Consider the following 25,327-nt stretch of genomic DNA (forward strand, 5'->3'; position numbering starts at 1 on the left):
CGAGCTCCGAAGGCTAGTGAAAATGTACCGTGTGCGTCTGACTTGTCGTCAGGAATGAGCAAAAAATATATATTTAAGTTCGTTCAAACATGTCAAATGTTGTATAACATAAATCTTTAGGGGCTTTTTCAACCAGGGCTTCAATAATATTCCATTGGGACGGTTGCATTGTTTTTCAAAACGTTTCGAAAAGGGAGAGTAGTCATGGGCGCCGACTTCACAATGGTAATGGCCCATCCCCTGTGACCAAATGCCACAGCCTCTCTTTGGGTCAGTTACTACCATAGGAGACTCAAACCACTTTGTAAAGACTGGGGACATCTAGTGGAAGCCATAGGAAGTGCTAAATGATTCACAAGCCCCTGTGTGTTTCAATGGCAAATGTTTGAAGTGATATCCACACATCAGATTTCAGTTTCCTGTCAGGATTTGTCTCAGGGTTTTGACTGCCATATGAGTTCTGTTAAACTCACAGACACCATTCAAACAGTTTTAGAAACTTTAGGGTATTATCTATCCAAAACAAACAATTATATGCATATTCTAGTTACTGTGCAGGAGTAGTAACCACATTAAATCGGGTACGTTTTTTATCCGGCCGTGCAAATACTGCCCCCTATCCCCAACAGGTTTTAATGGTCCTTGGTTGGGGTCTGAGCAGATTATTTGTTGCGATTGCAAATGTAATAAAATCGTGTTCCGATAGTCCAGGATTATGAGGAAAAACATTTAGATCCACAACATTTATTCCATGGGACAGAACTAGATCCAGAGTATGACTGTGGCAGTGAGTAGGTCCAGAGACATGTTGGACAAAACCTACTGAGTCGATGATGGCTCCGAAAGCCTTTTGGAGTGGGTCTGTGGACATTTCCATGTGAATATTAAAGTCACCAAAAATGTGAATATTATCTGCAATGACTACAAGGTCCGATAGGAATTCAGGGAACTCAGTGAGGAACGCTGCATATGGCCCAGGAGGCCTGTAAACAGTAGCTATAAAAAGTGATTGAGTAGGCTGCATAGATTTCATGACTAGAAGCTCAAAAGAAGAAAATGTCGTTGTTGTTTTTTTTTTGTAAATTGAAATTGGCTATCGTAAATGTTAGCAACACCTCCGCCTTTGCGGGATGCGCGGGGGATATGGTCACTAATGTAACCAGGGGGTGAGGCCTCATTTAACACAGTAAATTCATCAGGCTTAAGCCATGTTTCAGTCAGGCCAATCACATCAAGATTATGATCAGTGATTAGTTCATTGACTATAACTGCCTTGGAAGTGAGGGATCTAACATTAAGTAGCCCTATTTTGAGATGTGAGGTATCACAATCTCTTTCAATAATGACAGGAATGGAGGAGGTCTTTATTCTAGTGAGATTGCTAAGGCGAACACCGCCATCTTTAATTTTGCCCAACCTAGGTCGAGGCACAGACACGGTCTCAATGGGGATAGCTGAGCTGACTACACTGACTGTGCTAGTGGCAGACTCCACTAAGATTATAACAGAACATGGCCAAGATGTTCAAATGTTCATAGATGACCAGCAGGGTCAAATAATAATAATCACAGTGGTTGTCGAGGGTGCAACAGATCAGCACTTCAGGAGTAAATGTCAGTTGGCTTTTCATAGCCGATCATTCAGAGTTTCTATACCGCTCCTGCTGTCTCTAGAGAGTTGAAAACAGCAGGTATGGGACAGGTAGCACGTCCGGTGAACAGGTCAGCGTTCCATAGCCGCAGGCAGAACAGTTGAAACTGGAGCAGCAGCACGGCCAGGTGGACTGGGGACAGAGTCATCAGGCCAGGTAGTCCTGAGGCATGGACCTAGGGCTCAGGTCCTCCAAGAGAGAGAAAGAAAGCGAGAAAGAGAGAGCGAATTAGAGAGAGCATACTTAAATTCACACAGGACACCGAATAAGACTGGAGAAATACTCCAGATATAACAGACTGACCCTAGCCCCCTGACACATAAACTACTGCAGCATAAATACTGGTGGCTGAGACAGGAGGGGTCGGGAGACACTGTGGCCCCGTCCGACGATACCCCCGGACAGGGCCAAACAGGCAGGATATAACCCCACCCACTTTGCCAAACCCCACCCACTTTGCCACAGCCCCCACACCACTAGAGGGATATCTTCAGCCACCAACTTACCATCCTGAGACAAGGCCGAGTATAGCCCACAAAGATCTCTGCCACGGCACAACCCAAGGCCTGCGTCTTGTGACCGTAGCGTACGTGTAGGACCAAATTGGAAAGATGGGTAGGAGCAAGCCCATGTAATGCTTTGTAGGTTAGCAGTAAAACCTTGAAATCAGTCCTTGCCTTAACAGGAAGCCAGTGTAGAGAGGCTAGCACTGGAGCCAAGATTCAAGTCAAGATTCTAGCAGCCGTGTTTAGCACTAACTGAAGTTTATTTAGTGCTTTATCCGGGTAGCCGGAAAGTAGAGCATTGCAGTAGTCTAACCTAGAAGTGACAAAAGCATGGATACATTTTTCAGCCAAATTTTTTGACAGAAAGTTTCTTATTTTTGCAATGTTACGTAGATGGAAAAAAGCTGTTCTTGAAACAGTCTTGATATGTTCGTCAAAAGAGAGATCAGGGTCCAGAGTAACGCCGAGGTCCTCCACAGTTTTATTTGAGACGACTGTACAACCATCAAGATTAATTGTCAGATTCAACAGAAGAACTCTTCGTTTCTTGGGTCCTTGAACAAGCATCTCTGTTTTGTCTGAGTTTAAAAGTAGAACATTTGCAGCCATCCACTTCCTTATGTCTGAAACACAGGCTTCCAGCGAGGGCAATTTTGGGGCTTCACCATGTTTCATCGAAATGTACAGCTGTGTGTCATCCATATAGCAGTGAAAGTTAACATTTTGTTTCCCGAAACAAAAACATCAATTGATCATGTCATTTCAGATAAGTGAGGGTAGCCACACGCTATCTCTCAGTATTGGCCACCATTAATTGGATATTTGAGTGATATAAAATGAAAGTGATCAATACCTGACAAGTATGAGTGGTTTAGGTTAATTTCCCATCCTTTGTGGGGTCTGCCTTTCAAAGGGCTCATTTGCCAATGTAACGTTACTGTTAGCTAATGTTTACTTTGCAAGCTACAGGTAGAAACTTTGTGCAGTTAACCTAACATAGTGGTAGGTAGACCTGTGTTATTTTTTCTCCAACGTAGGCCTACCTAGTGGAGTTGGCTAGCAGTATCCCCTTTCAACATTGTTTTTAAGGTGTTTGATCACGATTGCTGCTGACAGACATGATAGCTAGCTAATAACAGATCAGGTCAATATAGCTAGTTAACGAGATAAACTAGATGGCTATATCCAATATTGTTTGATTTGCTTTCCACCTATAGTGTTGATGACAGTAGTCCGATTGAGAACTTTACCAGGACGATGTCAAACTCTTTCCAAAATCCTAATCTCTGATGAAGCAAGCTAAATGACACGTTGTTTCCTTTAGCTAGCTAGCTAACTGACAAATGCATCTGGCTACCCTCGCGTATCTGAAAATACATGATTAATTGATGTTTACGGATTGATGTATTTTTTTAATTAACTTTTATTTAATCAGGGGAGCCAAATTTGAGACCAGGGTCTCATTTTCAAGCAAAAGATAAAAAATATAACAATATACAATAAGAAGTACACTACACAAGAACATCACCAACATCACAGCCATCATAAACAAGTTACTAAATCAATCAATCAAACAATTTTTCACCTCTGTGAACTTATTTATCATCAGGGTTTTAAAATGCCCTAGTGGCACCAGGGAATCCAAATGTAATGCATTTTGTAAGTGATTCCAAAAATGTGAAGTGTGAAAATGGATTTACCTAATTCCGTGTAGACCCTATGAATCTGCAGCGTTAACCAACCCTGTGAACGGTTTTGGTATCACATTATTTTATACGTTAGCACCAAAGTTAGGTAAGTTGGAAACTTGTGTAGTAGGGCTTTGTAAACAAAAAAGATGATTGATAATTCATTGATCTACGTGACTTTGATGAGGACAGGCCAACCTTTTGATACAGGATGCGGTGGTGAGTATTAAAACTGTCACCAGTGATAAAACAAATGGCGTGTCTGCTGCATTTTGATAAATGGTGTCACCATAGTCAGAAACTGGCAGGAAAGTTGATTGTACAATCTGCTTCCTGCTGTTTAGAGCGAGGAAATATCTATTTCTAAAAAAGAAGCCCACTTTAAATCTTAGCTTTATAACTAGCTCTTGTTTTTCAAGAGTTAGATATTTATCAATCCAAACTCCCAGATATTTATAGGATGGAACCTGCTCGATGAGAGAACCATCCAATGAGTAACAATGTAGTCCGTCGGTGACATTTTTGCCTGAATTATAGAACAACATATATTTAGTTTTGCCCGCATTAAGTACAAGTTTTAAATTAACAAGGGCCTTCTGTAATGAAACAAAATCACATTGCAGCTCTAACAGCTTGGTCAACAGTTGGTGCAATGGCATACATAACCGTATCATCTGCATACAGATGAATATTACAGGATTTAATAGACCAATATTATTTATTTAAATAGTAAAGAGAACTTGTCCCTAAATCGGACCCTGCAGTACACCTTTCATAATAGAGGGAATTGTACAATTGAATATGCTTTGAACAACCTATTCAACAACCTATTCATGAATAATGGGTGAATAGGGCCTGAATAAAAAAAAAAAGTTTGGACACACCTACTCATTCCAGGGTTTTTCTTTATTTTTACTATTTTCTACATTGTAGAATAATAGTGAAGACATCACAACTATGAAATAAAACATATAGAATTATGTAGTAACTAAATAAGTGTAAAAACAAATCCAAAATAGATTTTAGATTTTAGATTCTTCAAAGTTGCCACCCTTTGCCTTGATGACAGCTTTGCACACTCTTGGCATTCTCTTAACCAGCTTCATGAGGAATGCTTTTCAAACAGTCTTGAAGGAGTTCCCAAATATGCTGAGCACTTGTTGGCTGCTTTTCCTTCACTTTGCAGTCCAACTCATCCCAAACCATCTCAATTGGCACAGACACATGCATACACACAAACACAATAACATGCGCACTATACATACACATGGATTTAGTACTGTAGATATGTGGTAGATGTGGAGTAGGGGCCTAAGGGTACACAGTGTGTTGTGAATGTATTGTAATGTTTTTAAAATAGTATAAACTGCCTTAATTTTGCTGGACCCCAGGAAGAGTCGCTGCTGTGTTGGCAGCAGCTAATGGGGATCCATAATAAATACAAATACAAATACAAATTGGGTTGAGGTCGGTTGATTGTGGAGGCCAGGTCATCTGATGCAGCACTCCATCACTCTCCTTGGTCAAATAGCCCTTACACAGCCCAGAGGTGTGTTGGGTCATTGTCCTGTTGAAAAACAAATGATGTTCCCACTAAGCGCAAACCAGATGGGATGGGATGGCATATCTCTGCAGAATGCTGTGGTAGCCATGCTGGTTAAGTGTGCCTTAAATAAAATAAAAATCACAGACAGTGTCACCAGCAAAGCACCATCACACCACCTCTTCCATGCTTCACGGTGGGAACAAAACAGGAACAGCATCAGTACACAGGTATACAAGGACATAAGACAATCAATGCAGAAGCTTTCATACAAAGCATCGGGGAGTGCCGACGTTCCGGTTGTTGGTGACGTCGGGTCCGGGGCCCGACACCGATGGAACCGGGGGTGCCTAAGCCAGCTCATCGGGCTGTCACGCCCTAGCTGGCTCGAGAGGTTTCTTGCCCCGGTTGGTTCGGAAGGCGCCCATCAGCAATCACCTCTGTCATTACCTTTCCTATATCTGTCTGGTTCCCTGCTTCTGCATTGATTGTCGTATGTCCTTGTGTACCCGTGTTCTGACGCTGTTCCTGTCCTGTTACCTGTCTGTTCCTCATTAAATGTTCAACTCCCCATACCTGCTTCTCATCTCCAGCGTCGGTCCTTACAGAATGCAGAAGCCACCAAACGAAGCATCGGGGAGTGCTGGCTTTCCGGTTGGTGGGGACGTCAGGTCCGGGGGCTGCCACCGATGGACCCGGTGGTGCCTAAGCCAGCTTGTCAGGCTGTCACACCCTAGCTGGCTCGAGAGGTTTCTTGCCCCGGTTGGCTCAGAAGGCACCCATCCCACGTCAGGCCTCAGCCGGATCGTCAGGATTTTATGCTCGTCAGGCTGCTACGCCTCCACCGGATCATCAGGCTCCCATGCCTCAGCGGGATCGACAGGCCTTCATGCCTCAGCCGAATAGTCAGGCTCCTATGCCTCAGCCGGCTTGCCAGGCTCTCAGGCCTATGCCGGTTCGTCTGGGTTTCACGCCCAGCCGGCTTGTCCAGCGCCCGTGCCTCAGCCGGCCCGTTAGACTCGCCCAGGTGGGACGCCAGGTGGCAACCCTAGAGGGAGTTACTGTCATGCGCATCAGCGTATTATTGGACTCACTTGGACTCAATCACCTGTTTTTTGCCTCCCCTATATTTGTCAGTTCCCCATCTCTGTTCTCCTCTGCTGCATTGATTGTTGATTGTCATTTTGTACCCGTGTGCTGACGCTGTTCCTGTCTTGTGCTTTGTCAGTTTCTCATTAAATCTTCTACTCCCCGTACCTGTTTCTCGACAGCGTCGGTCCTTTCACTGTATACCAACCCTACCTTGTCACAACACAACTGATTGGCTCAAATGCATTAACCTCTCTGGGCTAGGTGGGACGCTTATAAAGCCAATAATTATATGCATATTCTAGTTACTGGGCAGGAGTAGTAACCAGATTAAATCGGGTACGTTTTTTATCCGGCCGTGCAAATACTGCCCCCTATCCCCAACAGGTTTTAAGAAAGAAAGACATTCCACAAATTTACTTTTAACAAGGCACACCTGTTAATTGAAATGCATTCCAGGTGACTACCTCATGAAGCTGTTTGAGAGAATGCCAAGAGTGTGCAAAGCTGTCATCAAGGCAAAGGGTGGCTAATTTGAAGAATCTACAATATAAAATATATTTTGATTTGTTCAACACTTTTGTGGTTACTACATGATTCCATATATGTTATTTCATAGTTTTGATGTCTTCACTATTATTCTACAATGTAGAAAATAGTAAAAATAAAGGAAAACTCTTGAATGAGTAGGTGTCCAAACTTTTTGACTTGTACTGTATATTTACTATCAACTTTATAAATGACATCCTATAAGATTTCAGCTGCCTTTTTACTGTAATAATTAATCAATTAACTAGTGGGTTGGGAAAAGTATCCTTATTCCTTACAGCACTGCCTTGATTCATTCTTTCCTCCCCTCCTGTACAGTGGGTTAGTGACTCTACGAATTCAAGATCTCAGCTTTCATCTCCTATAAATGTTGTCCTGCTGTAATGAATTACAAATTATGACTGTCTACAAATTGTTAATTTTTTAAAATATAATTTGTTATAAAACATTTGTGTTTGTCGTAGAACAACTAGTTGCTATCTATGTGGAAGGTTCTTAGCTTTCCAATGCTTTGCTGCATATAAGGGTGCGACCTATCCTTACACCAAAAATGTACGGACAGTCTGACCACCGAATGAAATTTTCAGCAGGACTTCCCAGCCTCCAATGGATGTGGATATGTAACCCGATACCCAAGAGTCTTCAATTCGAGCTGGGAACTGTAGCAATGAGCCAATACAGTCGGGAAGTGAATAGACTTTACATAGACTGATCTATAAGCAAATGACCTTGATAAATAAGTTATATCTTAACTGGTTCATGCTCATTGTGTTTTGTTCACTGGAAAATAATAACTTTGTAGATGTTTTAAAAAGATGTCTGGATGACTCAATTATTTTACAAACCACTGAAGTAAAAGAGAGAGAAATGGCTAGGTAGTAGAGAAACAGCTAGGTAGTGATTTTCTCAGAAAATAATCAATGGGTAATTTTTACAAAACTAGGTAGTGATTTTCTCAGGCAATAATCAATGCGTCATTTCTACAGGCACAAATACTTTTGACAAATATCATCATTTTTATTTACTCAGAGTTGTTCAGCCATTTTACCATTTGTTGAGTTAAATGCTCATTCACAGTAAGGATGCGGAGAGTGATGGTGCAGTGATAAAGTATGTGCAGGGGCTGAGCTTATAACTCCAGAAGGAGATTGGCAGTCAAACGAATTGTAAATATTTACACAAGGTACTATTGGGGATAACTCTTTATTTATCAGGACACATATTGTGTGATGTGTGGGTGTAGCTTAGATCATCCAGGGAATTTGGGGCTGGGGTGTAGCTTAGATCGTCCATGGAATTTGGGGCTGGGGTGTAGCTTAGATCGTCCAGGGAATTTGGGGCTGGGGTGTAGCTTAGATCATCCAGGGAATTTGGGGCTGGGGTGTAGCTTGGACGGCAGGCTGAGTTGAGAAAGATCTTTCAAGAGGGGCAAGGATGACTCACAAATTGACGTTTGGGTGCGAATGGAGAACTGTCTAGCTAGCTGGTGTGTGTTTTGTGACAACTAAAATAGACTCCAGCAGTACGGTTGGTTAAAAGGTTCTTCAAATGTTCACAACTATGTTTAAGTGCATGATAGCAATTAATACAATGGCAATCATATATAATATAATTGCAATTATATGATTGGACATTTCATGATTATTTCGTGTTTCATAGTGTACTAGTGCATTAGGAATTGAGGTATACTAACTAATCATTCTCTCAATGATCACCTTAGAAATGAGGACTATGTATAGGCTAATTGATAGAGGGTTGTCATTGTAAGGCCTCTGAAAGCTCTGTCCTTGACATCAGCCTACATATAGCCTATTGTCTGTCCATAGGTTTTTCTGGACATGACCTTTGGAGGTGGAGGTCACACCAAAGCCATCCTGAGGGCCTCTCCTGAGGTGACAGTAGTGGCCCTAGACCGAGACCCCACAGCATTCAGCTTAGCTCAACAGCTGGCCAAGGAACACAGGTGATTGCCTTTTTTTATAATAATTACAGTGGTATGTATAATATGGGTACAAATTGTACTTATTTCACAGATTTGCAAGTCAAATATAAATACATTTGTTTGCAAATGTAATCTGCATGTATAAATGTCAATGAACATCAAAGGGATACTTCTGGATTCTGGCAATGAAGCGCTTTCTTCTTCCCCAGAGTCAGATGAACTTATGGATACCATTTTTATGTCTCTGCTTGGAGTTTGAAGGAAGTTGCTAACTAGTTACAAATTATGCTAATGTTAGACGCAAAGACATACAAATGGTATCCACCAGTTCATCTGACTCTGGGAAAGTAGACCAAGGGCCTCATTGCCAAAATCCCAAAGTATCCCTTTAACACACCTTAATATGCAATAACATAAAAGTAATTGTGTTATTTTCCCTCAAAGTTATATAGTCAACAATTTATGGATCATAGTTTAGATTGAAGGTTAGCTAGATCATGATACAGCCTTTTGCATGCATCCCACCTCCCAACCCGCTCCACCTCCCTGCCAACCTTCAAACCCTGAAAAAAAAAAAATCACTGAGTAACTGCTGCTAAAGCCCCTCGTTTCACAATCCATCCACATCCATTCTGTCAGGGAGACTTAAACCCAGTCCCCCCACGCTTAGCTGGTGGGCCTGGCGTCTCATTTGTCAGAACAGGGGCCCACGGCCCCAGTGTGAGGGAGATGCTGCCTCCCACTGAGGTTCCGTCAGTGGTGAGTGGGAGGTAAAGAGAGAGGAGAGCCCAGCAAACTGCGAAGAGAGGAGGGAGACACCGGGCCACTGTGTTTATTAATGAGGGAGAGAAGGAGTGTGTGCGAGAGCGAGCGAGAGCGCATGAGGGAGGATGACAATGAGATGTTCCTAAGACCATGGCGTGGGTAGGAATCCTTTTACGTAGATTCCGGGGAAACCTCTCTCGGGGGAATGTCTGCTAGAGCAACGCGCCTATGGGAGGGGGATGAGACGGAAGAGAGAAAATCAGAGTACGCCATTCTGTCAGCAGCAATATACCCCAGCTATAAACCCTTCCAAACCCACTCACGATGTGAGTTGAGAGAAGCCAGAGAAATCTAGCAATTAGCTAATATTATTGGAAGCCTGTGTAAAAGACCCTTGCAGCCCACGCAATGCCTCCACACAACAGGGCTGGAGAGTGTTCTCTTCTCTCTCTCTCTCCCGTATTTCTATCCTCACTGATTTCACTTCTCTTTTGCCTTGCAAAAAGTACAGCCTTGATGCAAACTATTGAAGAGCGATGTGAATCTGCACTTATGTAATTGCTTAGATTAGAGCCCAGAGGAAGAGTTAGATTTTCTAGCGTAGTAGACGCCCTGACAACTTTCACATTGGTTGCAGTGGTCTGAGGGGTATCCTACGAAGGAAGCTGGATCTACTCAGGGTTTTCTAAAGCTAACCAGCTTCAATTAGCTTCAGATTCCAGCTCAGGCTTCATCTGTACTACTACGGTATGAAGCCTGCCGCTAACTCTAGCAGGCTTGTAACTGCGCGTACATGTCACACATGGCTAGTTGAATGCTGAACTCTTCATTGAGACAATGCTGAAACATCAAGAAATTGCCAAATCAGTGGCACATTTTCATTTGTGCCAAAATCAAAATGAAAGAAGGCCCAGGACGATACCAGTATATAAATATTTTTTTCCTTGCCAAAAAGGAAAACGCGAAGCAGATCAAACTTTGGTCCTTTATAAACCTGCTGTATGTGAAATAGAGTGTGTTATAGCTTGGAAAATCAATACATGTGACTCTGAATGACATCATGATGTTTGTTTCCAACATATTAGGGCTGTTTTCCTAAAGAAGGTAAATCCGCTTTGTGCTTTGTTTCCTTGCCACGACACTGAGTATCGCGAAACTGTTATTGTCCAGGCCCTAATGTTGAGACTTAATTCTCTATTCTGAGTGTGACAATATTGTGGAGATTCTACGCACTAGTCTATTACCAGAGATATCTTTCTTATTGCTATTACTTACGTACAGGGGGCTTTATGTGTGTGCAACTTTTAAGTAGAAAATTAACAAAAATAGAAAGTAATTTACTAGTGATTGGTGTCTGCATGTCATTGATTTGCATGGTGTGATTAGCATTTAGCAGGAAACCTGATGTATTGTGTTTTCTATAGACACCATTCCACTCTCCAAGGGTGAAATCTAGTGAACAGGCCTACCAGGGAGAAGAAAGAGGCAACGACATTAGTTGTTGCACTCTACTGAGAATCTACGTAGCTCTAACTCGCTTTAGTCTTTGGCTTACATCTTAAAAACATCATGCTACATTTGTTTATTTTTAAGTTTAGTTTAAACTTCTAGAGTTGAGGTTGCTTAAGTTCACATTCCAAACCAAACACAAGCATCTTTCGCCGGTGGTACTTTGTGTGTGTTCTTTTTTCATGTCCTGTAGATATTTTCATCACTGCTCCCCTGCTGAAAGCAATCAATCAGCATCTTGTCTTAGGCCTTAGTGACGCAGGTAGAGGAGCTGAGCAGGTCAGCACTGGGGAATATTTCAGACTTGATTTGTGGAGAGGCAGCGCGTCATGTTGGACACACACACACACACACACACACACACACACACACACACACACACACATACACACACACACACACACACTTAGCACTCAACAGTGAGGTCTCCTGGTACTTTTACCTCAAGATGGGGCGTTGGGAGGGGAATGGCATCTGCAGATGTGTGTTTTCAAGTGCTGCTGAAAATAGTGCATTTTTTTGTAATGTGTTCAGGTTACAGTCATGAAAATGGAAAACAAAGGACACGATCTTTACACAGTACATCCGTACTGTACATCAGTGTCATCCGTCAGAGGAAGCGCTTAAAAGATTACCAAACCAACAGAGGAATATGTGTAGGTAAACCCTTATCTGCTCTACTTCAAACCCAGATAAACAGGTGACAGACTTTCATACGAAGAGGACTGCAGCAGCTCAAAGCTCTGTTCCTTTGTTAAGGTCCTGCTCCAGGGCACCAATACTACCACCAATACTTACTTCCAGGATGGGCCTACAGTACACAGACAGGGGAAGGGCTTTCTTTTTAACATTTGTGGACAACTGGGAACATTTTCTGGAGCAAACTGAGTAGCAAAAATAGATGCAGGCTGAGCACTTGTGGATAACCTTGCCAGAAATTGGAATAGGGTGTTAATTTTGAAAGATGGAAGTTTCGCCGTTTAGTGGCCAATCTTCACACTTCCTGAAGACCCTAATGGAACTTAAATGGAAGCAGTTCCCAAAACCCCTTTTAATGTGATACGTGACATGGAAGTTGTAGTGACTACAGACAGTCAGGACCTCAGTGTTAACATCTCATCTCTTTGCAGGACAGTATCCCCAGTCACCACCCTGGGGCATTGGGGTCTACCATGTGCAGAGGGAAGAGGGTCCCTACTGGCCATAGTTTGACACATGCACGTGAAGAAGAGTGGTTGTAACAAAAACCACTTCATAATTTTCTTTTTTTAACAAGGTTGACCTGCTTAGAGCCCTCTTACCTCACTCAGCAGGGCAGGGCAGCCTCCAGCATTACTTAAGGTCATTCAATCCACCATATGCCCCAATGTGGCCTTCTCTTCAATCATTTAACATGTTGTAGGTGGACCAGGGGAGATGGCATTTAAAACAACAACAACCTTTATTCAGTTATAAGTTAAGAATGATGTCAATGTTGTGGGTTGCATAACTACATATAGATCAGTTCTCTAAAGCAATTATATGCCTATACTTGGACCACACACACACACTACTGAAACTGGTCCTGTTAATAATATAACACCTTACATAAGGAATGTATATATCCAACCATGTGTCTAAGCCACATAAAGAAGTTAATCATTAAAAAAACGTTAACTGTTTTGCATATTCTTAAATCCTTCTGTGGCTCACAGAAACAGAGCATCGGAGCCTCCTCAGCGTGTAGGGGAAGGTGAGTTCAACCAGCATAGCTGAGGGTGTGTAGAAAAAAAGTACCAGGAACTTAAATATAGTAACTGAAAATGGTTACAAATGATGAGACACTGGCCAAGTGGGCAATTTCCTTATCTCTTGCAATTATCAATTAATAAAATCCATAGATTAAAATCCCTTACTAAGAAAGCTCCATCATAATCTTTTGTAGTTCAACACATTGTAGCCATAACTACTATAACAACAGTTTGTTAGGGTCTTTGTCTCTTCATTACTTAATCCTCCTCCTCCTCTCCTAGCCTGCCTCCCTTATTGCTGAAGACAATGTACGATTTGTGGAGGAGGCTAGAAGAATTGACACGACACCATCTGTACCAAACCAAGTTTATGATTAAACCTTACGATGCATTTAAACAAGTCAACTACCTGGATTAAATTAAATGTATCTCCACACACAGTATAGTTTACCATGGTAACCAAGTTTAATTGAATTAGGGGGATAACAAAGGTTTGTAAATTTAGATGTTATGTCCATGAAACATTGTATGGATAATATGATATCCCTTCAGTTTTTCTACACTTTATGACATTTTATACCCAATGTAACTTTTTAGGGGTCTTCAGTCTCTGAAGGGAGTGAAATACATCAAGAGTCCTGATTGATGAAAATGGTCTTAAACCAATGAGCTGCAGAAGCCATAAATTCTCAGCATATTGACATAAGGTCTTACTGTATACTGCATTGGTACACAGTAGGCATGGTTGCTCTGTCTGGGGGCACTGCTCTGTTGAGATGGGACCGGGAGGGGGTGGACGAGTCTGTGAAGCACATGGGTGTGGAGAATGCCTTGCTATAGATTTTACAGCATATTAATGACTGCAGCGAAGAATGAAAAACTTCTAGAGCATGATAAGGAAAAGCCCTGGCCTGACAGCGCGGGCGAGATGCTCCACTCAACCCTTGGTCTCTCAAGCGTCAGTGGGTGTATAAACACAAGGACCCCAAGGCCTGCTTGCTAAGCCGTTAGTGGGAGAGACCTTATCGAGATGGCCACTGCTATTATATCTTTATTGCAGCAATGGGAGTCTTTTATTTCATTTCAACAAGACTATTGAGAGGAGACTAGAGGAGCTTAGATGCGGAGGAATCGCAATTGTCTGCGGTGCTGAAATGTGGAAGATGTTATAAGTCAGGTTGGTGTGGTGTCTAAGACCCCGTCTCTGTCTGTCCCTTTCTGTCTGCCAGTGTTGGGTGGCCCTGTTGGCCCCTCAGGCTGATTTATGGCTGCTCCTCTAGCTCACCAGCCATCATCTCTGTGCTCACTGAAAAGGTCACATGAAAAATGCATGACCGTGATGGGAAGATCCCACCACCTGTGTGTGCGGCAGGGGGCTGTGTCTTGTACAGGGCTGTGTGTGCCGCAGGGGGCTGTGTCTTGTACAGGGCTGTGTGTGTGGCAGGAGGCTGTGTCTTGTACAGGGCTGTGTGTTGAGGCAGGAGGCTGTGTCTTGTACAGGGCTGTGTGTTGAGGCAGGAGGCTGTGTCTTGTACAGGGCTGTGTGTGTGGCAGGAGGCTGTGTCTTGTACAGGGCTGTGTGTTGAGGCAGGAGGCTGTGTCTTGTACAGGGCTGTGTGTTGAGGCAGAAGGCTGTGTCTTGTACAGGGCTGTGTGTTGAGGCAGAAGGCTGTGTCTTGTACAGGGCTGTGTGTTGAGGCAGGAGGCAGTATCTTGTACAGGACTGTCTGTGTGTTGAGGCAGGAGGCTCTGTCTTGTACAAGGCTGTGTATTGAGGCAGGAGGCTGTGTCTTGTACAGGGCTGTGTGTCGAGGCAGGAGGCTGTGTCTTGTACAGAGCTGTGTGTTGTACAGGAAGGATTTGCATGGGGATGGGGTCCAGAGGAGACGGGTGTTGAACAGCAAGGAAAGGGTGACTTTTTCTGTCAACTACTTTTGCTTAAAAGGTTTTTATAGTGCTTTTTATTTGTCTCATTAGCATTCATAACAAACAGGAAGTGTCAACAGGAGTTCTTGTACAAATTCTTGTACAGTATTTCTGACCTGTGTTGAATGTGTTTACATAATCTGTACCCATTTCTCCATGTCTCTTTCCTGACATTTAATTATCTGATGAAAGATTTTCTCCCCCCCTCCCTCCCTCCCTCCCTCCCTAACCCAGTGGCCGGGTGCACCCGTTGCTGGGGCGTTTCAGTGAGCTGGGAGCCCTGCTGTCTAGACTGAGGTTGCAGCCAGGTAGTGTGGATGCTGTTCTTCTGGATGCTGGCTGCTCCTCCATGCAGATGGACTGTCCCGAGAGAGGCTTCTCCCTCAGTAAGGATGGCCCTCTGGACATGAGGATGGACGCAGATAGGTGGGACCATGCATTATCACCCCACCACAGTTGCACAAAGCATTATTGTCATTTTATGTCAATCACTATGCATTATAGGGTAGCATCAGTGAATAGTAATGATATAGGCCTATGTGTCTGGAGGATACATTGAACTACCTTCAGCCCAGGTTACTATAACATAGTATGTGTTCCTCAACACACATACGGCGTCTCCTTCCTACTGCATGCTGCGAAATGTTATAATCTGTGGTGGCAATTTTATTTCCCTGCTTCTGTCATGAGAGGAAAGTCAATTGTGTCAACAATTTATTCCCATAGGTGTGTATATATAATGAAAAGTATTGATATATATATATATATATATATATATATATATATATATATATATATGCACATTGAGCACTCATAAGGCCTGGAATTTGTAGTCTATCAATCTATCCTTGCCTTCGAGGACTTTGACAGTGATTTGACATGAGCTTTTCAAATTGACCGGTATTATGTTTCTGTGGAAAGGAACGGCAATTGTTATTGTATAATCAGTAGGATTCTGCCGCATCAGCCAACCCTTACAGCAGCAAAATGAAAATTATCGATACATCTCACAGTAGCAAAGCAGAGTGGTTCATGAACAAGTATGTATATCATGTTAGTGTTCGATGAAGGAATGAGTCACTCTTGCTGTGGTAGATGAACAACATATTAGGGCTTGCATCTGTTTTTTATCTTTACCTCCCATTTACACTGTAAAAACCCATCTCGGTCTATTATGGGGTTTATTTTTGCCCCATTTCAGGAACCTCGTAGGCAATGTATTTTAAACACCATTTGAAGCTACATATTTTAAAGTCTCTTATGACAACATAAACAGACATGAAGTAAAATATATTTTGTTTTTAGGTTATGATAAGGTATGACAATTGTACTAAACTCATTAAGGCATTGTATTGTAATCATTTAAAAAAAATCATTTATATTTCCATTATATTACCCTCCTTCTGTTATCCTAGTTGAAATGACCAATGAACCCCTTTAAATAATTGTCCATATGGCAGAGCTCAAGTTTATAGAAAGTCGTCTACACGGTCTATTTCAAGCTCTACTGTACAGGTGATGTTTGTATGCCTGCTCCTTTTCTTTGCATTCAAATCTGTTGAGGCGTATGTGGAATTTTAATATGCAGAGGTCAGCATGGATTTTTCCTCTTACATAACCTTTTGCATTTGTTTTCCAGCACCAACTAAAACGACACATGATATGTATGATCATTGGCACGTTATTCTTCTAAAGAGTTAAATGTCTTGCCCTCCCAACACTTTGTTGTAGTTATATTTATGTATTTTTATCCACACTAATTATGTTTCTCTAACGAGATGAACTGAGAACCTGTCAATGAGTAAATGGAGACAAATGAACTGGCAAATATAGAAATATGGGTCTGCCGCTGGCTACATCGCTCTTGTTAGCCACAGAGGTTTTCAGCTGTGTCTGAGATATGTCAGGCTTCGCCGCTGTCAGCAAGGACGTGACGTCAAGCAGCCTAATTGGGCTCTTCTTTGTGCGTAGGTACCCCGACATGCCCTGCGCCGCTGATGTTGTGAACGCCTTAGATCAACAGGCTCTTGCGTCCATCCTCACTGCCTATGGGGAGGAGAGGCACGCCAGGAAAATAGCCTCGGCCATGGTGGAGGCACGCAGTGTCTACCCCATCACCCGGACACAGCAGCTGGCCAGCGTGGTGGCAGGTACCCTCATTAATTCCCTACATTGTCTTTGAGGCTCAGGGCAGAAACGGTAGGGAAATATTAAGCCCCCGTCTCCCTGTGGGACCTGTTTGTCTGGGGAAAAATCACGATGGCTCTAATCTCAAGCATCATCCTCTCCTGTCTGGGTTTCGGATGCCTCTCACACCCATTTCCTGATGAGATTACTATTATTAAGGAGGAGAGAGATGCGTCTGGAGTAGGGTGCGGCTGCCGCTCTGACGAGAGTGACAACTTCTCTTTTTCACACGAGCCCCCCGTTCTCTCTTCTCTCCCGTCTTCCTCCTCCCCTTTGTTGCTTTTGATTTCGTTTCCCACCCTACCTCATTTTATGCCCATCCCCGCAGCCCGTCTCGTTCACACACATGCACACACACTCATGCACAGATTGAGGATGGATCATCATTTTTAATGCCTTTTTGTAAATGTTTTTTTTGCCTCCCTCTGAGAGCTAGAAAGAGAGGTCTTCTCAATGGCTGTTACGGAGCGAGGCGCTACGTGCGTCACACAGGGAGAACAGGTGTGAGAGAGGACAGTTGTTTGATCTCTTTTGAAGAGCAGAGCGAGTCACCAGCAATCTTTATTCCAATCAATCCAAGAGGTCCTGACTCATGTGGGTCCCAGGGGGTCAGCTAGGCTGCTGGTGACACTGTTGCCTAGGGAAGAATGCCATGTGGGTGGAGGGGAGGTTGTATTTGTTTGTGTAAGGGGGCACACTTTGTAGCGCATTGGTTGGGGGTGTTCAGGACCGAAATGATAGTGTGCTATAGGTTTATTGGACGGGTCTTTTTTTTTCTCTCTCCATCTCTCTACCTTTTTGTAGGCACACTTAGATCAGGATGCAGATCTCTTAAGCCCCATAGACTACAGTGGCAGGAAGCCTTCCAGACTGTTTGGCCATGTTGGGGTTCAGAGCTTATTTTGAGCCAGGGCTCAACACTGTGTTTGCTACCGATAGCCCTGCAGCTCTTCTATAAGGAGTAGTAGCCCTGCAGCTCTGCTATAAGGAGTAGTAGCCCTGCAGCTCTGCTATAAGGAGTAATAGCCCTGCAGCTCTGCTATAAGGAGTAGTAGCCCTGCAGCTCTTCTATAAGGAGTAGTAGCCCTGCAGCTCTGCTATAAGGAGTAATAGCCCTGCAGCTCTGCTATAAGGAGTAGTAGCCCTGCAGCTCTTCTATAAGGAGTAGTAGCCCTGCAGCTCTTCTATAAGGAGTAGTAGCCCTGCAGCTCTTCTATAAGGAGTAGTAGCCCTGCAGCTCTTCTGTAAGGAGTAGTAGCCCTGCAGCTCTTCTATAAGGAGTAGTAGCCCTGCAGCTCTTCTATAAGGAGTAGTAGCCCTGCAGCTCTTCTATAAGGAGTAGTAGCCCTGCAGCTCTGCTATAAGGAGTAATGGCCCTGCAGCTCTGCTATAAGGAGTAGTAGCCCTGCAGCTCTTCTATAAGGAGTAGTAGCCCTGCAGCTCTTCTATAAGGAGTAGTAGCCCTGCAGCTCTTCTATAAGGAGTAGTAGCCCTGCAGCTCTTCTGTAAGGAGTAGTAGCCCTGCAGCTCTGCTATAAAGAGTAGTAGCCCTGCAGCTCTTCTATAAGGAGTAGTAGCCCTGCAGCTCTGCTATAAGGAGTAGTAGCCCTGCCTTATTAATTTCCTTTCCATTCCCCTGTATTATGAAAATGTAGAGACATACTAAATCAAATAGTTCCTGCCTCAATAGAGCCATTCAGTTGAATGTACTGAATGTAATTCTGAAATGTTTTGAATTTGATTCATCTGTTTATATATCTCTTTATCAGAGCTAGCTAAAGGACATGGATCTGATTTCATGAGGAGAAAAACACCACAGAAATAGACAAACCAGTCAAATAAATATGACTTAACCAACCCATAGTTTATATAAATTGATATGAATACAACAATAAATGTTCGGCGTGTGATGAACAAAAGCAACAATCCACTAACAGATCAAATATTAGACATTATATTTAATTTTGTGTGTTTAGCTTACATACATTTGCATAACACAATCATGCAGTTTTGCATCAGTTGTGACTCCAATATATTAATTCTAAGCCAATTGTCCCCCTCCCCCTTCCCTGCCAGAGTCAACAGTAATGCCTAATGAGCCCTCTCTACCCCCTCTCGCTTGCACCCCAGCATCTATTTTGTTACAAATTAAGCAGTGGTGGTTGGGTTGTTGAAGGTGTTGAGACACCATAATGACAGGTGCCTTGGGAGCCTTTTGCTCCCCCCACTCCCTCCCTCCATACATCCCCTTGTCTCTCTCTCTTCCTTCCTTTGTGTAAACCCACACAGCTGTGGCTGACTGAGGCCCCTAAAATGTTTTCCCTCATTTAAGTATACATATATATTTTTTAAACTCCGGACATATTATTATGGAGAGCAATCCATTTAGCCCATGTAGCAGGGGTCAGCAACACGTTTTTTTGTCAAATAAGAACGTAAAATCCAGGAATTCAGCTAAAAATGTGTTTAATTCGTGACATTTAAAAAAAATATATGTCATCATGTCTCATTGTAATCAAGGTATGAAATTATTGTTATTTTCAAATACAATCTCTTTTTAGGCTAAGATGTGGTCAGTTTGCAGTGTAAAAATTATTATAATTATGTTCTGGCCCCCTGACCATCCGCTCCGACAAAAATAGGGCTGCGGATGAATCTAGTTGCCTACCCCTGCCATATAGGCTCTGTTATTCAGTGGGTCAGAGTGGTGCATCCAACCACTAAACATCGAGAGTGCATGGGTCCCACTGGCTTCCTCTTGGGAAATGCATCTCAAATGGACTCAAGGTGTTGAGAGTTAACGCAGCAGAGTGAACAGGCACATCCTTCATATGGTGATGGACACAGCTAGTGAGGATAACATGATTGACTGTTGTAGGAGTGTGTGGCCTTTCAACCCAACATTCACTCACGTGACGGATGTGGTTAGTAATGGTTGTTTGCCTCGCAATAAATGCATTGTGTCAGTGTGAAGTTTGCCCAGCTAAATGGACACCCTAGTTTTCTTATTATAAATGAACAGCCCTTAGAATTCTAACGCTGTGTTGATTTCTAGATCACACTTTCCAGTGTTAAACAACCTCAAAAGAATAACATTCTAATGTGAATTCTAAGTCAAGTTGAGAGAATGTTTTCTATCCTCGTCATGGTGTCTGCAACTTGGTGACATTTGGCGGTGGTGTTTCACTAACCACAGACCGTGAATGAGGCGGTGGTTTCAGCTCACAGAAACGAATAACCACCACGGCACAAGCCCAATCTCCATGGAGAGTTCACGAGCAGTCCGTTGCACTCATGCCTCAAGCGCTGACAATATTAATGATGTAATACATCCTCAAGTTCCTCACTGCTTTATAGAACACAGGATTTATGAACTAATAATCAAGCATCACTCTGAAATACTCTTGTGCATAAACATGCAGCGTATGGCTGCCTAGGAATGGTTCTTCCAGGACTCCAAATGAAGCCATGTAATTTGGATCCCTTATCTTTAGTGGTGTGTTGTTCCACAGTGCAGTACTGTCTTTATTGAGAAGTAATTGCTGTAATATGATTGTGAAGTGAATGCCTTTCCCTGACCCCCTTTATAGAAACAAAATCAGATGGAAAAGAACATGTACAGCTCAGCGATACCCTTTCATTTCATAGCAAGACAGAGTCCATCATGTCAGCCTTCGGACCAGACAATCACCAGGGGTAACATCACCTGGAGAAGAAATGTATTTAAACAAGGGCGTTCTTATGTTTCTTAGACTAAATTCTTGGTTAATAATTACACTTTTTGGCATTCTTCCAGATTTTATGTCAGGGTTGTAGCGAAAAACATTAGACAAAAGTATTTTTAGAATATTATTTATCCATTAGCGATGAAGACAAAGTGATCGGAAATGGGAATAACCACTACATCCCAGAGGGGTTTCAGAACTCCGCTGCCTCCAACAGGTCTGGAGGATTTGGTGTCTGTTTGGCAATGCTATTTGTTCAGCCTGTTCAGTTGATCAGTGAGATTGTTTGGATATAACTAGATTTGTGTTAGCTTTCCCAGTCTGCTGCTTTGTGGCATCTTTGCTTATTTTTTTCTCGTGCACTCTAGCTGTGGGACCCTTGAAAGATGAATTAGAGAGAGAGAGCACAACTTGGTGAGGCTGGGCCACGGCTGCAGCGCAGGTTTTCTATTGATTGCTGGGTGACTCACAGTCAGTGCTGTTGAACGCAGGAGGAGAGAAATGCCACACTGCTCTCTCTCCCTTGCCCCCCTTCTCTCTCTCTTTCTCTCTCTCTCTCCCTGTCTCTTTCTCTCTCCCCCTCTTGCTCGCTCTCTCTCTCTCCCTCTTTCTCTCTCTCCCCCTCTTGCTCTCTCTCTTTTTCTCTCGCTCTCCCTTTCTCTCCTCTCTCTCTCCCGCCCTCCCTCTCTTCTCCTCTCATGTACACACATGGACTGGGTCCTACGTCAATGCTGGCATTACTCTGGACAGGGGACACCAAAGCTCTAGATAGGAAACAGAGCAGCGCTTCAGCAGCCAGGAAGGCACTGCAGTCTGGACCCCTTCCCTGTCAATCAGTGCCAGGGAGCAGGGAGGAGTGGTCGTGCACTTCACCCAGCACAGATTGTTTTGTGTCACTTCAAACAGTACCAAATGCAAACATGACCATCTGAGCTTACTTGAACACAGTCTGTCTGAACACGGTGTCATCAAACAGCACAAGCAAAGGCAACCATTATAGGCTATCTGCTAGCAATGGGGGGATGAAGAGAGAGTAATCTGAAAGAGAACCACAACTTTATTTTCAAGTATTATCACAAGCACCTGTTTATTTACAGGTTTTACTTACTCTCATTGTCAATCACATATTAACGCTGCAGCCTGGACAGGATATGGGAAAATGTGTCTATGATTGGGGCTTATTCAGACTGGGAGTTAGGTTAAAAACTGAGAACCATGAGTCTCCTGGATTGAATGTGAAACATTTCAGGTATGCTGTTCTCCAGGTGAATAACATGCTTCCTGCACTATATAAATGCTTCATGTCATTTGTTTGATTTATGTGGTGGCTAATTTCTGCATTACCAAATGAGGAGAGTTACAAACTTCACACACCAGTCAGAGTTATACTTAAACTACATCTTTAATAATTAAGAGTTTTGCAAAAGCCCTTGACTTTCAATGATGCGCTATCTCTAATGAACCATTGAAAAGTGACTACACAAATGTACAAAGATCTTTTATAGCCAAGAAACACCCCTCTCAACCTACATGACGAACCACAGATACATAGAATGGGTCACAAGGTTAAGTTTTGTATGAAAGATATCTATAAAACATACCAGACAGCAACTGCTGTGTCAACAGTTTTCATTGTATAGACCAGTGTCTGGTCCTCCTACTCCAAACTGGAACCGTCTCTCCCTGGTACGGTATAGAACAGAACCATTAGCTCATGTCCTCTGGAATGCTCTTTAGGCGTTATTACCCAAAGACATTGTAAATCTCCTCTGTCAGTGCTATCTCATAGAGGCCCATCCCTCAGTAAGACACACACACATATGAAGACAATGTTCCATCCTGTCCTCTTCCCTTTCTGATATTCTGCATAGCACCAGGGACATCTAAAAGACAAGCCTGACCTCTCCCCTCTCTGGGCCCCAAGTGACTGAGCCCTAGCTAAGGGAAGAAGTCAGGCTTCCAACACCAGAGTCCAAAGGGATACATTCTAATGACAAGTATCTCACATAAGCATATTATGCAAATAAAACATCTTAATTATCTATGTTACCCAACTAATTCTGATTCATCCGCCACATTTATTTAAAATAAAAGCATTTCTTTGTCTCTAGGATCTTTTGCAGCCAGCGCTCTCTATGCACGCAAAGATCGGCTTCAGCGGCCCTCACACGTTGCCACCAAGACATTTCAGGCGCTGCGTATGTTTGTCAATGATGAGCTGAATGAACTGCATGCTGGACTCTGCACTGCTCAGACAATGCTTAAACCTGGCGGCCGCCTCTGTGTGCTGACCTTCCATTCACTAGAGGACCGCTTGGTAAAGCGTTTTCTCCATGGAGAGGATGTAGGTGCCCCACCCTGTCGGAGTCTCCGTCAGAGAGTCCAGCGATGGGAGGAAGAGGAGGAAGAAGAGAAGGATGGGGAAAAGGAAAGTGGTCACTGGGTTGACCTGCAGAGAGGGGTGCTGATGCCACAGGCAGAAGACATACTGGAGAACCCACGGGGACGCTCAGCCAAACTCAGGGCAGCATTCAAACAATAACCCTCTGGAACTTGGCCTCAACCTGAACCAATTAAATCCTCCTTGTTTTTAACTAGACTACAGAACCACCAGGCTGGTCTTCGTCAGACACGACCATACTGATCATATCCAGGCACAGTCTCACTGGTGTCGGTCGGGTGACATACAGATCAAGTGCCTTGTTAATGGTGGAACTCTGAGGCTGACTGGTATTTAACTGCCATGCACTAACAGTCAACAATCCATGTAGGCATGTGCTCCTTAGTTCATAGTATACTGTGTGTTGCTACTGAGTATTTATTTAATTTAGTTTAAGTGACTTGTGTACACTACTTGAAGTATAGGAAACACAATTGTGCTGAAGCCTAAGTTGAAGATATCAAAGATTAAGACAAGGATTCTAATATCCCATAAGTCTTTGCATAAATGAGAAAGAATTAGAAAAACAAAGGGGCCAGCTATGCTAGTTAGCAACGGCGCTGGTCCCATGAATCTGTTTATTTTACAAATGATTCTAATCTGGGTATCTTCAACCTAGGCTGAAGCTAGAGACATGGAAGACAAAAAGTCTCTCTCTTTCTCTCTCTCACTCACTCACTCACTCAATTTGTACTGCATTACTTTATGGCTGAGCTGACACAGTTGCATGCAGTAACAGTTCTGCCTTGAATTCTGAGTTTCCTCAGTTCTCCCAGTTGGCTGAACCCATAATGTCTTTGCTCTTTTGACAAATAATTTAATCAGTACAATGTTGCCTCCAACCGACTGATGAGTATCCAGATTAACGGATATAGGCACTAACCTCCCTCACTGATGTCTGTATACTCCAGCAATGAGATGACAACTTCCTTGGTAGTTTTGGCCGAATGTGTACTGTACTGCACTGCATGAATCAGTAATGTCTTTAAATACCAAGTGACTCAAGTGTCACAAGTGGCGGTGAATGAGAGGATGACTGTTTCATTCATGAGCCTTCTCCTCCAACTGTTAACAGATGAGGTGTTTTGATCTGTACTATTGGACTTTGTCTATTTGTAATTGCTCCATCAAGAGGATCAACACTTTTCTTCCCCTCTGCCTCGTTCTGTACACTCTAAATATACACTTCTTGTTACCTTGGAAACTAAACAGCACAAGTAACATTTAACTGTGTCTAAATGTGTTTGCTGTTTTAAAATATCTGCGAAACGATGCCGTATGTAGAATATTTACTCCCCTCCCTTTGAGGTCAGTCGACGTCACACAGTCGTCATGGTTATTTGAATTCAATTTGAAATAAGAATGGTAATCCTGTTTGATCTGTTCTTTAATGGATGGTCCAAGGGTTCTAAGCCCCTTAGTCTGTAGACCCCCATTCCTCCCCTCTTATCAGGAATGATTCAGACGTGGAACACCTGGTGTGTGGAATCTGAATTCAAAACTCAAAATGTGACTCTTTCACTTTGATGACCACAATATAACTGTGACTCATAATCGTGCAACTGGTGACAATTCCAACCATAAATTCTTCACTAGATATCCGCCAGCACCTGTACACATCATCTGCCTTTTCCTTCCTGTACACCCTCTCTGCCACCTGACCAAATTAAAGCTTTCTTCAGTTCTCCAAAGTTTGTCTAACTTTAACCAATTTAACAAACTTAGCTTTGTTTCTCCCCATTTCCCATAACCTGTGTCACCTTTTGTCTTTTACTAGTAAGGAATGACCCCTCCTAAACACGTTGCAAATTCTACATTCTTCTTTACACTCAAATCTATCAACAAGTCTTTTGTATTACCTACAGTGGCTTGTGAAAGTATTCACCCCCCTTGACATTTTTCCTATTTTGTTGCCTTACAACCTGGAATTAAAATGTTTTTTTGGGGGGGTTTGTATCATTTCATTTACACAACATGCCTACCGCTTTGAAGATGCAAAATATGTTTTTGTGTGAAACAAACAAGAAATAAGACAAAAAACTGAAAACTTGAGTGTGCATAACTTTTCACCCCCCCC

The 25,327-nt window shown here is 43.0% G+C and overlaps 1 protein-coding gene across 3 annotated transcripts in view; it reads left to right on the top strand.

The window, feature by feature from the left end:
* The window catches only part of LOC115167115 (probable methyltransferase-like protein 15), a 65,439-nt gene extending 40,498 nt beyond the window's left edge, over positions 1 to 24,941 (top strand). For all 3 annotated transcript variants that reach the window (XM_029721218.1, XM_029721217.1, XM_029721216.1), the window contains 4 exons: positions 8,853 to 8,989; positions 15,133 to 15,324; positions 16,870 to 17,048; positions 22,922 to 24,941. In XM_029721218.1, the coding sequence (XP_029577078.1) occupies positions 8,853 to 8,989; positions 15,133 to 15,324; positions 16,870 to 17,048; positions 22,922 to 23,352 (939 nt within the window). In that variant the 3' untranslated portion in view covers positions 23,353 to 24,941. The remainder of the gene's footprint in view (positions 1 to 8,852; positions 8,990 to 15,132; positions 15,325 to 16,869; positions 17,049 to 22,921) is intronic.
* Positions 24,942 to 25,327: the final 386 nt, after the last annotated feature.

The sequence above is a fragment of the Salmo trutta genome, chromosome 29, assembly GCF_901001165.1.
Source record: "Salmo trutta chromosome 29, fSalTru1.1, whole genome shotgun sequence".
Taxonomy (NCBI): domain Eukaryota; kingdom Metazoa; phylum Chordata; class Actinopteri; order Salmoniformes; family Salmonidae; genus Salmo; species Salmo trutta.